Below are 13,926 nucleotides of genomic sequence, written 5' to 3' on the forward strand. Positions count from 1 at the left end.
GGTGGGGGGAGGGAGGGAGAGGGAGAGAGAATCTTAAGCAGGCTCCATGCTCAGTGCAGAGCCTGATGCAGAGCTCCATCCCACCCACTAACCTGTGATTATGCCTTGCGCCAAAATCAAGAGTTGGATACTCAACCAACTAAGCCACCCAGGTGCCCTGAAGAGAATTTTTTTTTTTTTTTAAGAATTTAAAGTAACCTCTATACCCAACATGGGACTCGAATTCACAACCCAAATATCAAGAGTCACATGCTCTACCAACTGAGCCAGCCAGGCACCCCAGGAATAAAGGCACTGATTTTGGAGATGAAATAACAGGAATTCAACTTTTCATGCCATGTGTGTTAAAAAAAAAAAAAAAAAAAAAAAAAAAAAAGCTATGGATTTTAACCATGTTTAAAATCATATTCTAACTCCTGACACAAATTCATTCTGCATATTTTATATTGGCAGAACCATACAGTAGTCCAGTTTGGAATGAAAGGAAACAAACAGCAAAGTGCAATCTAATTTAGAACTAAGAATCATGTTCATTTGTTGAAAATGTTTAATCTGTTCTGCCCTGTCAAGCATGCTGTTTGACCTATGTAGAACTAGTGAATTTTTACATAAATGCTACATTAAAGAAGTTACACTTAGTCTAAACTACCTTTGAAACACAAGTCTTCCAACCAACCATTCATTCCTTACATTTGCAATCAGCTCCATGACACTGTTCTTCAGATAGACCTTCTCCAATCGAGACATGCTGTTCCACCGAAACCTGGCCACCAAAATGCATAAAGTCAAGAGAATCACATTAGAAGTTTTCTCTAATAGCTCTGATTTTGTGTTATATTATGCTGGCAATTTCACTAAGAAACTATACTTTTGATTTTGTACCCTTCAAAGAATGGACAATAACAGTCCATATCCGACCAAAATGCTAACAGAAAAATGCCTTGGGAAATAGGCAGTGGTCCACTAATTGAAATTCACACAAGGTTTGTGCACAGATGGGGGGGGGGGGGCTGATTTTACTGACAGGCCAAAAGCAAATATACACCTGGGACAATTGCAACAAATGTAGTTGCTTTTCAGAAAATACAATGTTGATACCACTAACTCCTTTTTTTTTGGTGCTGGCTTATGAAGTAATAGTACAATCCCACAAAAACTGTGGCAAAGTCTTGAAAGGTGATTCTTATGATAGACGTGGTGGGGATAGGAAACTCAAGTTAGGAAGGGTTTTCAGTTTTTGTGATATAAATCCTCCTTTGGATTTGCCATTCAGAGAAGGAACACATTCAAACTTAAAAAAAAAATTAAAAGCACAATGCCTAATCAGAGATGTAATTATACTTATACACTGTATTTTTCCAAAAAAGACCTTGAAGTCTGTTGGCACACAACAGGAGCTCAATAAATGCTGGCAGAACCAGTTAACATTTGTAGAATGCTTAGTATGTACCATGTATTTTACATGGATGAAAGAACTGAGGAAGAGGAAAGTTAAGTCCTGAATGAGAGCTCTCATGAGGCTGTGATAATCTCTTGGAGAACATTCCTTTCTTCGTGGTGATTGTTCTTTTCTACTCACCTAAAGATTAGCTCTATGAGTTACCATAAGAAATAAAGATATGTTCTCTCAAGAGTTTGGTGGTACCATCTAAAAGCTCCTTACTTGACAACGTGTTCCAGGATCTGAAGGCCAAAATGTCTGACGATGGCAATCTGTGTTTTCTCAGCCAACCTCAAGCCACAGGGGACACAGATAGGGCACTTTTCTTTAAACTCTTCACAGAACTGAAACAAGAAAAGTTAGTATTTCCCTTAGGAGCCAAGAGAAAGTGGGATTAAAAAAAAAATTTCATCTTAAATTTTAAGGGTGCTTGGGTGGCTCAGCTGGTTAAGCATCCAACTCTTAATTTCAGCTCGGGTCATGATCTCACAGTTCCCGAGTTCAAGCCCCGCACTGGGTTCTGTGCTGCCAGCTCGGAGCCTGCTTGGGATTCTGTTTCTCCCTTTCTCTCTTCCCCTCCTCTGCTCATGCACTCTCTCTCTCTCTCAAACTTTAAAAATTTTTTTTAAAAATAAAGTTTCTCTTTTTTATGCTTATTTATTTTGAGAGACCGGAAACACCCACAGGGGTGGAGAAGGGGAGGGGGTGGGGGTGGGGGTGGGGGTGGGGGAGAGAAAGAGAAAGAGAGAGAGAGAGAGAGAGAATGAGAGAGAATGAGAGAGAATGAGAATCCCTAACAGGTTTCCCGTTGTCGGCACAGAGCCGGATGCGGGAACTTCTGCTCACGTCATGATCTCACAGCTGGTGAGTTCAAGCTCTGCATGGGGCTCTGTGCTGACAGCTCAGAGCCTGGAGCCTGCTTCGGATTCAGTGTCTCCCTCTCTCTCTACCCCTCCCCCGCTCGTGCACACGCACTCTCTCTCTCAAAAATAAACATTAAAAACATTTAAATTTTTTTTAAAGATTAATAAAAACTTTGGGGGAAGGAATAAAGCAATGCGACAAACTCTTTACAACTCTTGAATTTAGGTGAGAGGTATATACAAGATCATTGCAGTATTATTCCCTTTACTTTTGTGTCTATTTTTGATATTTCATAGCAAATAAATAGAACTCAATTGTTTGATTCTAAATCCTGTGGCATACATCTATATGTTTTTTAAAAAGTAAAGTTTTTCTCAAATGATGTTCACTCTATAAAGTCACATCATTTAAAATATACACAGCACTTAACTGAAATTAATAAAAACTTAAGAAAAAAATATATACACGGCACAAGTGTTTTCTCACATCCCATATAACATGGTGTGATGCGCGAATAAGTCTGAAATTTATTAGCATCCCAATTTATATTAGCATTCCTGAACTGCAACACAGGAATAAGTCCCAGGACCTGAGCATCCGGATTCAAGAAAAACTACTTTCAGGAAACCAAAGCGCCCTTGTTAAAAATGCAAAGTAAGTGGTAGAAGTTCATCTTTGCGCAAAATTACCCGAGAATAGAACACACTGAAAAAACATGGGTGGAAGGTGTGTGAGAATTAGCCCAGAAATCCCCAAGACACAGAAGAGGATTAGTAAGAGGAGTACGAATGCAAGTAAAGTGGCCCTAGAGGGACTGAAGCTCAGCTAGGATGGGTCAGGAGGGTGCAAAGAAATGTTTAATGCAGAGGAGACCGTAAAGAATGTAGCTGGTGTTGGGGACGAGACGGGCACGTGCTCCACGGGAAGGCTACGGTGTGTGGAGTTTAGGGCAATAATAAAATAGAAGCATCCGGCTTTGGTGCGGGCAGGAGTGAAGAGAAGTAGGGAAAGGAGAGGAGAGGGCAGTGGAAAGTGGTGGTGAGATGAGAATCAGCAAGGAACCGGAGGGTCCCGAGAGAAGGGCAGGCGAAGCTAGCAGAGAAAGCCAAGAGAAGAGGCGCGGAGGGCGGGGAGGGGGAAGGCAAAGGCCCCCCGCGGGTGTGATGGGAGGTCCAGGGGCCGCGTGGGCGGGGAACGAGCAGGGTTTGGGGCCGCGCGGGGACCGCTGGAGCTGGGGCAGGGACTTGGGGCAGGCCCGGGGCGCCAGACCCTGTCTACCTTGAGGGCTTCCAGGCGGTAGCGCTGGGTGGAGCTGGGGTCCATCATGACCGTCACCGCTTTCACCAGCTGCTCGCAAAGCGCGTTCACTTGATCCATCGCCATGGCTAGTGCTACGCGCCGCAAGCGCGCACCACGGCCGTCCCGGGAGCACGAGGCACCGACGGCTCCCTTCACGGGACCACACGCTGGTACCGGGCCGCGGCGAGCTGGGGGGTGGGGAGCGGGAGGAGGAGCGTGAGCTGCAGAAGCTCCAGCCTGGAAGGAGCGGGGGCTGCGCACGCGCCCGACCCGCCACTGCGCACGCGCCCGCGGAAGTGGCGGCTCCCGTGTGACTGTAGCTCCTCGGTGGGCGGAGCGGGGGACGGAAGGGGTACAGTGCGCAGACGCGTCAACGGCTGTTTAGCTGCGCGCGCGCTGTCTGATCTGCTTTTCAAGGTCTGGCTGCTGAGCACTCAAATCCTGGCTAGGTCCGCCCGGCAGTGCGGTGGCTACCCTCCTGGGCAGGGTCGTCTGTGACCCGTGGTCCGTTTCTCCGTCATCACCGGCAATAAATCTCTCGAAACCGACTGGTCCGCTTCCGGAGAGGGGGTATTCAGGACTCCTTCATCTTCCTTCCAGTGGACGGCGAGCCCGGCATCTTCGGCGTCCGTGATCGGCAGTTCTTCCAGGTGCTTGCCACATTGGTAAGAATTGAGAACCGTTCGGTATCGCCGTTTTCAGACATTTCATGCTTTGGCTGTTAATTTTATGCTATAGTAGTAGCTGGTGAGGACGTTGGACCGAGACTCCGTGAAACAGAAATGCATACTCACTGAGATGTAAAGGCCCTGGTATGGTCTTCTAAGAGGATTTTTTTTTTTTTGGTGGAATAATAGTATCTTCGCTATGTCTTCAATCTCCTTCTTCACTTGTGTTCATCTTACTTAGATGTGTTATCGCCTGATCGGCACCAAACTTAAAGATCCTGATTAAGTCGAGACCCTTGAAGATCAATAATTGCAATTATTGAAGGCTTTTGCAGTTTGGATCTTTTAAAGTGCTACGTATAAGACTTCAGAATAGTGGGATCCTTATTCGGAAAGCGGAGTTTTTGGCAGCGAGTGTGTTTTCATTTCCCATCTTTGAAAAGTTCTTGCTTTCTCCAGCCTAATGCATAAACTGAAAATTTCAGCAGCGGTTAAAGTTTGCATATTGGGTTTTGTGTTTTTTTCGCAGTAAAATGTTTGCTGGACTTAAATCACTGCTTCCTATTCTTACTCTATTTCTATTTGTATCTAGCATGGTACTTCCCTGGTGATTGTGTGTGTGTGTGTGTGTGTGTGTGTGTGTGTGTGTGTGTGTTAAAATGTGTTTACTATTTTTATTCTGGCATTATCTGTTCCAGCACTACGCAAAAGTCGCCTCAAGGTAAGGTAATTTCTGACATATTATGGTTTTAACTTTTAAGTGTTTAAACTTAACACTTTATGCCAAGTTTCAGTGAGTGGAATTTATAAGGAATTTTTATAAAGAATTAATGCCTTGACTACTCAGACTTTTTAATTCATGTTTTCTTTCCACTAATCTTCTGTCATTGTTAGTTCCATGCCACTTGTCAAAGTCAATGTTAATTTTTGATTTTTTTTTTTTTTAGAAAACAGTTGAGTGTTTACTCAACTGTATAACCTTTTCTTTCATATTTAAATCATGAATTACTGGTGTTTCCATAAGTATCTTATTTAGGTCAGTTGTTTCCAATTTCTGCTACATATTAGAACTGCCTGGAGAGGGGCGCCTGGGTGGCTCAGTCGGTTAAGTGTCCGACTTCAGCTCAGGTCACGATCTCGCGGTCCGTGAGTTCGAGCCCCACGTCGGGCTCTGGGCTGATGGCTCAGAGCCTGGAGCCTGCTTCCAATTCTGTGTCTCCCTCTCTCTCTGCCCCTCCCCCGTTCATGCTCTGTCTCTCTCTGTCTCAAAAATAAATAAACATTAAAAAAAAAAAAAAAAAAGAACTGCCTGGAGAGCTTTTAAAAATCACAGGGCTCAAGTCACATCCCATTTTGTGCCATCTCAGCCTAATAGTAATGTTTTAAAATAATAAGTTTAAATAAAATGATATCTAAGTAACATTGATATTTGGCTTCTAATACCAGACATCCTAATGTAATTGGTATATGCGTGTTTTGTGCTATCTCAGCCTATTGGTGGTAATGCTGTGGTTAGAAATGCTTCAGGACACTCACCTGGGCTCCTGTGAGCTTCCCACAGACCTGTCCCATTTCGAAACCAATGTTCTTATGGTTCTTAATATGATTGCAGGACACCCTTTAGCAGTGACCCTCAGGAAACTTTTTGAAAGAAAAACAATTTATTCCTTATAAGCCCTGAAGCTCACAAGACACACCAGTGAGCACACAGCAAGGTTACAGGTAGAGAGGGAGCAAGCTAGGACAGGCCTGGAGTTCTGCTTGAGGGTGGGGATCAAGGGTTTCACGGGTGAATTTAAAAAATAAGAGCGGGAGGGGCGCCTGGGTGGCGCAGTCGGTTAAGCGTCCGACTTCAGCCAGGTCACGATCTCGCGGTCCGTGAGTTCGAGCCCCGCGTCAAGCTCTGGGCTGATGGCTCGGAGCCTGGAGCCTGTTTCCGATTCTGTGTCTCCCTCTCTCTCTGCTCCTCCCCCGTTCATGCTCTGTCTCTCTCTGTCCCAAAAATAAAATAAAAAACGTTGAAAAAAAAAAAAAAAAAAAAAAATAAGAGCGGGAATTTAAAGTACCAGAAGAGAGAAAAGGAAAAACAAAAAACCAAGTGTTCCAAAATGGCCAGTTATTGAAATCAACCAAAAACTCTAAAACAAAGGAGTCTCAGTTAGGGAACGTGGCCTGACACTTTATCTAGTCATTTGGCTGCCTATGTGTTTATTCAAGATAGTCATCTTTAAAGTAAGTGGATGCCTCAGCAATCCCGGCTTAAATCAGCCACCTGCATTATGAGAAAGGGGTGGCGGGAGCCACTGTCAGGGTTTACACGACAATCTACCCTGTGATGCCAGAGTCAATGATGAGGACATTAACTGCCTTGATAGTTGGTATGTTAAAAGTCAGGGTTAAATAATTATGCAGGCAATAGTTTGAAATCCAGTCTGTAGCCATTGTCCCAAACTTGAAAGAGTCCAGCCATGAAAATGGGTCAGTGATCTTGAAGGCTAGCCCTGGAAATCTGTTCACGGATTTGGGTAATAAGTAGTCTGCTTTTTTTTTTTTTTTTTTTTTAAGTTTATTTATTTTGAGAGGGAGGGACAGAGAGAGACAGACAGAGAATGAATAGGGGAGGGGCAGAGAGAGGGGGGGAGAGAGAGAGAGAGAGAGAGAGAGAGAGAGAGAGAGAGAATCCCAAGCAGGCTCTGAGCTGTCAGCATAGCCTGATGTGGGTCTCCATCTCATGACCCCTGAAATTATGACCTGAGCCAAAATCAAGAGTTGGGTACTAAACTGACTGAGCTATCCAGGTGCCCCATGGTATAAGTAGGTTTGAGCCTGTCCTGTGTTGGTAGATTGTTTCATATTCAGTGGAACCAATCTCTTGGTCCTGAGAATAACTCAATTTAATTAAAGTGTTGTGTCTTATTTCAGGAAGTGGTTGTGCAGGTGGGTTCCTCAAGTTAGGCCTGTTTAAAAAAAAAACAAAAGGGGCGCCTGGGTGGCGCAGTCGGTTAAGTGTCCGACTTCAGCCAGGTCACGATCTCGCGGTCCGTGAGTTCGAGCCCCGCGTCAGGCTCTGGGCTGATGGCTCAGAGCCTGGAGCCTGTTTCCGATTCTGTGTCTCCCTCTCTCTCTGCCCCTCCCCCGTTCATGCTCTGTCTCTCTCTGTCCCAAAAATAAATAAAAAACGTTGAAAAAAAATTAAAAAAAAAAAAACAAAAAAAACAAAACAAAACAAAACAAAAACTGAGTAAATTTAAAGATCTACACTGGCTTTATTCATGGTTATGAATTGGGCAGCATCTCCTCTAACAAATAAAAAGGAGCTCCTAAGAGTTGTACAAAGTGAAAGACAAGGCAGAAGGGGCATGAGAAGGAAGTTACTGTCAAAGAGTAGATTGTTTCAAGCAAGATCACCTTCCTTTGGGGGAAGGCAGAGGTCTATCAGGCAGATAGTGCTGACCAGGAAATTCCAGACTGACAGATTAAGATTATAATCCCAGTTTGTGAGTTCTGAAGGCAGTCAGTTGAGAAGATTTCTAGATGTCAGACTCAAAGCATCTTCAGATGGAGTGAGGGCAGACAGTGGCAATCTGTTAGATTTTCCTGGTTTGCAGTTTGAATGTCTCTGGTGATCTTTTCTGAGTGACCCACGCAGCAACTGGCACCAAAATTGTCTATGCATGAGCTGTTGTGTGATTTCTTTGAAGTTTATGTCAAGTTGTTCCATGTTAGCTTGCATGACTTTGGGAAAGGGCAGTTTTAGTTCTCAGTGTTTCCAAGTCAGAAGGGTGGGAGAACATTTGGAAATGTTAGTTTAGAGAGTTATAGCCAAATATTGGAGGAAACTAGAAGAATTCAGGATCCAGTCCAGTTTAGAGGTGGAAAAATAAAACCTCAAAGACCATTAACTTTGTGATATCCACAAAGTTATAATACTGAAACAGTCATTCTCTCACCATCACCCCCATTTCTTTCAGAGATAATCAAAATAAGGCTAATTAAAAAAAATAAGTATAGTCTCATTAAAGTAGGCCTGGTTATTAACATAAGTACAGCAAGAATAGTGATTGACCATGTAGACATTTAAATCTGCTTTCCTGGAACTTTTCATAAGGAATCTCAGATTGAACTTTTAAAAGCCTTTTGAGACTATGAAGCCAATCAAGAAACTTGCCATTAGGTTTTGCCTGCAATATGTATAGATTTGGGTGAATTCCTCTCTTCTTGAGGTTCCTAAAATACCCTGAGGTTCCTAGGCCTGCCAGGAAGAGACCTTCCTTACTCACCTGGTAAGGCTGTTGGGAACTTGGTAAGCAGGGCGCCAGACTGATTTTTCCATGGGGCTTTATTGATTCCACAAAGTTAACCTTAGTTTCTTAACTATTATATCTACATATGTAGGTCTTAAATACATCATTCTAGTCAAAGTTTGGTAGTATAACCAATGTTTCCAATCGTGTCCTGTTAGAAGGAGAAAGATCCTTATTGAACTTATACAGATAATTACATTGCCATAAAAATAAGAATATTCACTGAGAGTTTTCTAATTCTGGAGGGATCAGGTAAGGAGAAAAAGTTTGTTCTCAAAAGTATATTTTACCAAATTGCTGTAAGTTGGAGATAGGTTAAGAGAAGAGGTTTCCTTAAATCTGGAAGAAACAACATTAAAGAACCAACAGTGTTTCTAATGAAAAGTCATAAGAATTGTAATCATCCTCATCAGTTCATTCAGTCCTATGGAATTCTTTTTTTTTTTTTTTTTTAATGTTTGTTTTTGAGAGAGAGAGCGAGCAAGTGGGGGTAGGGCAGAGAGAGAGAGAGAGGGAGACACAGAATCTGAAACAGGCTCAAAGCTCTGAGCTGTCAGCACAGAGCCCAACTTGAGGCCCGAACCCAAGAATAGTGAGATCATGACCTGAGCCGAATGTGGTCACCCAACCGACTGAGCCACCCAGGCGCCCCATTAAAGCTTTTTTAAAAAGTTTATTTATTTTGAGAGAGACGGGGAGAGAGAGATACACATACAGACAGACAGCGTGGGGGGGTGGGGGGGGGCAGAGGGAGAGAGAGAATCCTAAGCAGGCTCTGTGTGGTCATCACAGAGCCCAAGGCAGGGCTTGAATTTAGAAGATCTAGAGTTGGATGCTTAAGAGACTGAGCCACCCAGGCACCCCTTGATATTAAAACTTATTTTTAAAAAACTCTTTATGATAATTCACTTTTAGCCAGCTTGATTACATAAGGTATTCTCTTTTTATCTACCTATGATGTCATTGTGTGGCCCCAGGTATGCTATGTACTTTTCAGTCCTGTAAGTACTAAACCTTTATTTTTTTCAATTTGCTGATGGTTATTGCTGAAGGGCATCTTGCAATCACAATAAGAATCACAAGGGTTGGTCAGTTGTATTTTTTCTTTTGGAAAGAGGAGATGTCTGTGGGAAGGTCACTGGAGCCCAGGTGAGTGACCCTAGCCATTTCTAGCTGATAGCATTTCTCAGCTGATAGCTGAGCTAGCACAAAACACACCCATACCAATTAAATTAGGATGTCGGGTGAGAGAAGCCAGATATCAGTATTATTTAAATATTCCTAGGTTGGGGGACCCTGGTTGGCTCAGTCAGTAGAGGACTCTTGATCTTGGTGTCATGAGTTCAAACCCCAAGTTGGGCATAGAGCTTAAAAAAAATGTCCCTGGCTAATCTGCAGCAAAGTTTGGGAGCCACTACTTTAGTTTGTATTTCTTCCAGATTTCTAACAATGTTAAATGATAACATTAGTCTGTATCCACTGTCAAGTACATAAGGTTTGTTCTTCCAGTCTACCATCCATACCTTTATGTATGTCTATCTGTGAATAGTATGTAGTATTGTTTTCTTTTGTCTTCAAAAGTTTACATAAATGGATAGAAAATCACCATCAGACCGTTATCAAGTAAGTGTTACAGGCAAGATCCAGTGACAGGTGCTTAGTGGTTGAAAGTTTTAGGAGAACCAGGATATTTGCATTATCTCAAAGATTTCCCCCTAAGATAATAGTTACAAAAGGAAAAATAGTAACTTTACAACAAGAAACCTGACAAATACTATCACAACTAAACGACCATGGTTAACTTCACCAGTAATAAGCCTTGTTATCATGTATCTCTCCGTATGATACACTGAGAAGAACACTTCACTTCCATAATATTCTTGCCAAAAATATATAGCCTTGAGGCGTATGGGTGGCTCAGTCGGTTAAGCATTTGTCTCTTGATTTCAGCTTGGGTCATGATCTCAGGGTTAGTGGGTTTGAGCCCCCCATCGGGCTCTGCACTGACTGTGAGGAGCCTGCTTGGGATTTTCTCTCCCTCTCTCTCTGCCCCTTCCCAACTTGCATTGTGTCAGTTCTCTCTCTCTGTCTCTCTCTTTCTCTCAAAATAAGTAAACTTTAAAAAAAAAAAAGAAAAAGAAATACCAAAAACATATAACCTTAATCTAATCAAGAGAAAGCATTAGACAAACCTAAATTGAGAGGCATTCTTGAAGTAGCTGACTAGTTCTCTTCAAAAGTGTCATGAAAAATAAGGGAAGATTGAGGAAATGTCACAGATTGGAGAAGACCAAGGAGACATGATGACTAACATTGGATCCTGGAAAAAAAAAAAAAAAAAGATTATTAGTGTAATAACTGGTGAAATTCACATAAAGTGTATAGTTGAGCATTATACCAATGTTCATTCATTTTTTAGTTTTGATAATTGTGCTTTATAAAATGTTAACAGAGGAAGCTGGATTTCAGAGAATCCTACCATTTTTGCAACTTTAAGTCTGAAATTATTTCAAAATAAAAAGTTAAAAAAATTCACATGAATGCTATCATGTTATATGTCATTTCCTGTTTCTCTTTTCCCTGAAATTATACTCTAGATTTGTTATCAACTAGAGTAACTATTGACTTCATCCCTCTGTTGATGTACATTATAGGTTTTTTTTTGTGTTTTTTTTTTTTAATTTTTTTTTTAACGTTTATTTATTTTTGAGACAGAGAGAGACAGAGCACGAACGGGGGAGGGTCAGAGAGAGAGGGAGACACAGAATCTGAAACAGGCTCCAGGCTCTGAGCAGTCAGCACAGAGCCCGACGCGGGGCTCGAACTCACATACCACGAGATCGTGACCTGAGCCGAAGTCGGACGCTTAACCGACTGAGCCACCCAGGCGCCCCTTTTTTTTTTTTAATGTTTATTGTTTTTAAAGAGTGCACAAGCAGGGAAGGGGCAGAGAGATGGGGAGACAGGATTGGAAGTGGGCTCTGTGCTGACAGCAGTGAGCCCGATGCAGGGCTCAAACCCACAAACTGCAAGATCATGACCTGAGCCAAACGCAGACACTCAACTGACCGAGCCACTCAGGTGCCCCAATGTACATTATAGTTTTAATTTGCATTTCCCTGTAACTAATGATGTTGAGCCCATTTTCATGTGCTTATTGACTATATGTATATCTTTTTTGTGTGTTCAGTTCCTTTCGGAGGTGGGGATTTTTTAAAGCTTTTGATATATACTGCCTTCCTAAACTTATAACAATTTATTATTCTCTTACCAGCATCAATGAAAATGGCTATTTCATTCTTGTTACTGTTCATGTTCAGGATAACTCAACAATAGAAGTACGGAAATACAGCTTTCTATGGTGCTTTGGATTAGATGTCTTTTCTGATCATAAAATATCGTCTTACAGAAAAATGGCTACTGGACAGGACCGGGTAGTTGCTCTAGTGGACATGGACTGTTTTTTTGTTCAAGTGGAACAGCGGGAAAATCCTCATTTGAAGAATAAACCTTGTGCAGTTGTACAGTACAAATCATGGAAGGGTGGTGGGTATGTACCATACTTATTATAACTATCGACTATTTTAATCTATAAGAATACATGGCAGTATGCTAGGTCCTGTTTTGAGATTTCTCAGCTGCTGTGTTTGAGATGTAATAGTGGCATCTGTGACCAAAAAGTTTCTACTATTATGTTTATATAGCCTTGATGTTAAATTTTAGTTATTTTTGCTTGTGATCATTTAACACTTTTCTGTTTTCTTTTTTTTCCTAACCTTAGAATAGTTTCAGTGAGTTATGAAGCTCGTGCATTTGGGGTCGCTAGGAACATGTGGGCAGATGATGCTAAGAAGTTATGTCCAGATCTTCTACTGGCACAAGTTCGTGAGTCTCGTGGGAAAGCTAACCTTACCAAGTAAGAAGAAAAGATTGTTTAAGGGAATGGAAGAATTGGAAATAATATAATATGAGGCCCTGAGGAACTGAGGTTTCAAATTTGTTTGGTGTAAATAATGTCTGAAAAAGTTCCCTTTCGACAGCCAGCTTTTCTCTGTGAAATGAAAATAGATTTGATACCATGTTTCAGGAACAGTTCAGAGTCGTTACAACCTGTAACAATTGGTGCCCTTAACACCCTTTCAGTTCCTTAATTATTTAAAAATTGGTATTATGGGGGGGTGGGATGGTGGGTGATGGGTATTGAGGAGGGCACCTTTTGGGATGAGCACTGGGTGTTGTATGGAAACCAATTTGACAATAAACTTCATATATTGAAAAAAATAAATAAATAAACAATTACCCACGAAAAGTATGAGATAGACAAAGTTAACCACTACCTTAAGTTATCCTTTTGTTAACAAATTGGAACACAGATAACATGAGCTAATTTGACCTTCAGTAAACCTTAGTAGAATGAATATTTATTATTCAATTCTGATAATTTAAAAGACATGAACACTGGGTGTTGTCTGGAAATCAATCTGTCAATAAGTTATATTAAAAATTTAAAAAAATTGGTATTATAATTAAAACTTAGAGGTGCCTGTGTGGCTCTATCGGTTAAGTGTCCAACTTCGACTCAGGTCATGATCTCACGGTTTGTGAGTTCAAGCCCTGCATCAGGCTTCATGCTGATAGCACAGAGCCTACTTGGGATTCCCTCTCCCTCTCCCTCTCCCTCTCCCTCTCCCTCTCCCTCTCCCTCTCCCCCTCTCTCCCCCCTCCCCCCCTCTCTCCCCCTCTCTCTCCCCCCCCTCTCTCCCCCTCTCTCTCTCCCCCCTCTCTCCCCCTCTCTCTCTCCCCCCTCTCCCCCTCCCCCATCCTCTCTCCTCTCTTCCCCTCTCTCCCTCTCTCTCTCTCTGCCCCTCCCTCACTGCATATCTTTCCCTCTCCCTCCCTCCCTCTCTCTCAAAATAAATAAACTTTAAAAAAGAAAAAATACCAATTCCCATGTTCTCAAGCCAAAATTCTGAAATGTTTGAAGTAATTAAATTGACTGAAACTAAGTTTTTCCAGAGAAGGCTAAGTTAAACTGACATTATAGTGCAGTATCTAGAATTATTTGCCAGAACCAGGGGCGCCTGCATGGCTCAGTTAAGCGTCTGACTTTGGCTGAGGTCATGATCTCACAGTTTGCGGGTTTGAGCCTTGCGTTGGGCTCTGTGCTGACAGCTCAGAGCCTGCAGCCTGCTTCGGATTCTATTGTCTCCCTCTCTCTCTGCCCCTCCCCTACTTGCACATGTGTGTGCGCTCTCTCTCTCTCAAAAATAAATAAACACTAAAAAAACTATTTAAAAAAATAGAATTACTTGCCAGAACTGAACAGTCTCAAAGGAGACTACCTTCTCTG

At 42.2% G+C, this 13,926-nt stretch overlaps 2 protein-coding genes across 6 annotated transcripts in view; one reads left to right on the forward strand and one right to left on the reverse strand.

Annotated features, from left to right (window-relative positions):
- Positions 1 to 3,866, reverse strand: part of XPO5 (exportin 5) — a 48,421-nt gene extending 44,555 nt beyond the window's left edge. For both annotated transcript variants that reach the window (XM_058734079.1, XM_058734078.1), the window contains exons 1-3: positions 3,584 to 3,866; positions 1,664 to 1,785; positions 691 to 763 (exon numbers count right to left, since the gene is read on the reverse strand). In XM_058734079.1, coding sequence (XP_058590062.1) covers positions 691 to 763; positions 1,664 to 1,785; positions 3,584 to 3,688 — 300 coding nt within the window. In that variant the 5' untranslated portion in view covers positions 3,689 to 3,866. The remainder of the gene's footprint in view (positions 1 to 690; positions 764 to 1,663; positions 1,786 to 3,583) is intronic.
- Positions 3,867 to 4,002: 136 nt separating this feature from the next.
- Positions 4,003 to 13,926, forward strand: part of POLH (DNA polymerase eta) — a 41,140-nt gene continuing 31,216 nt past the window's right edge. The window contains exons 1-3 of one of the 4 annotated variants that reach the window (XM_058734082.1): positions 4,003 to 4,269; positions 11,986 to 12,126; positions 12,358 to 12,492. In XM_058734082.1, the coding sequence (XP_058590065.1) occupies positions 11,990 to 12,126; positions 12,358 to 12,492 (272 nt within the window). In that variant the 5' untranslated portion in view covers positions 4,003 to 4,269; positions 11,986 to 11,989. Of the gene's footprint in view, positions 4,270 to 9,063; positions 9,726 to 11,985; positions 12,127 to 12,357; positions 12,493 to 13,926 lie in introns of those variants that run through there. The other 3 variants (XM_058734080.1, XM_058734081.1, XM_058734083.1) reach the window with 3 other exon arrangements.

This window comes from Neofelis nebulosa, chromosome 6, assembly GCF_028018385.1.
Source record: "Neofelis nebulosa isolate mNeoNeb1 chromosome 6, mNeoNeb1.pri, whole genome shotgun sequence".
In the NCBI taxonomy this organism is placed as follows: Eukaryota; Metazoa; Chordata; class Mammalia; order Carnivora; family Felidae; genus Neofelis; species Neofelis nebulosa.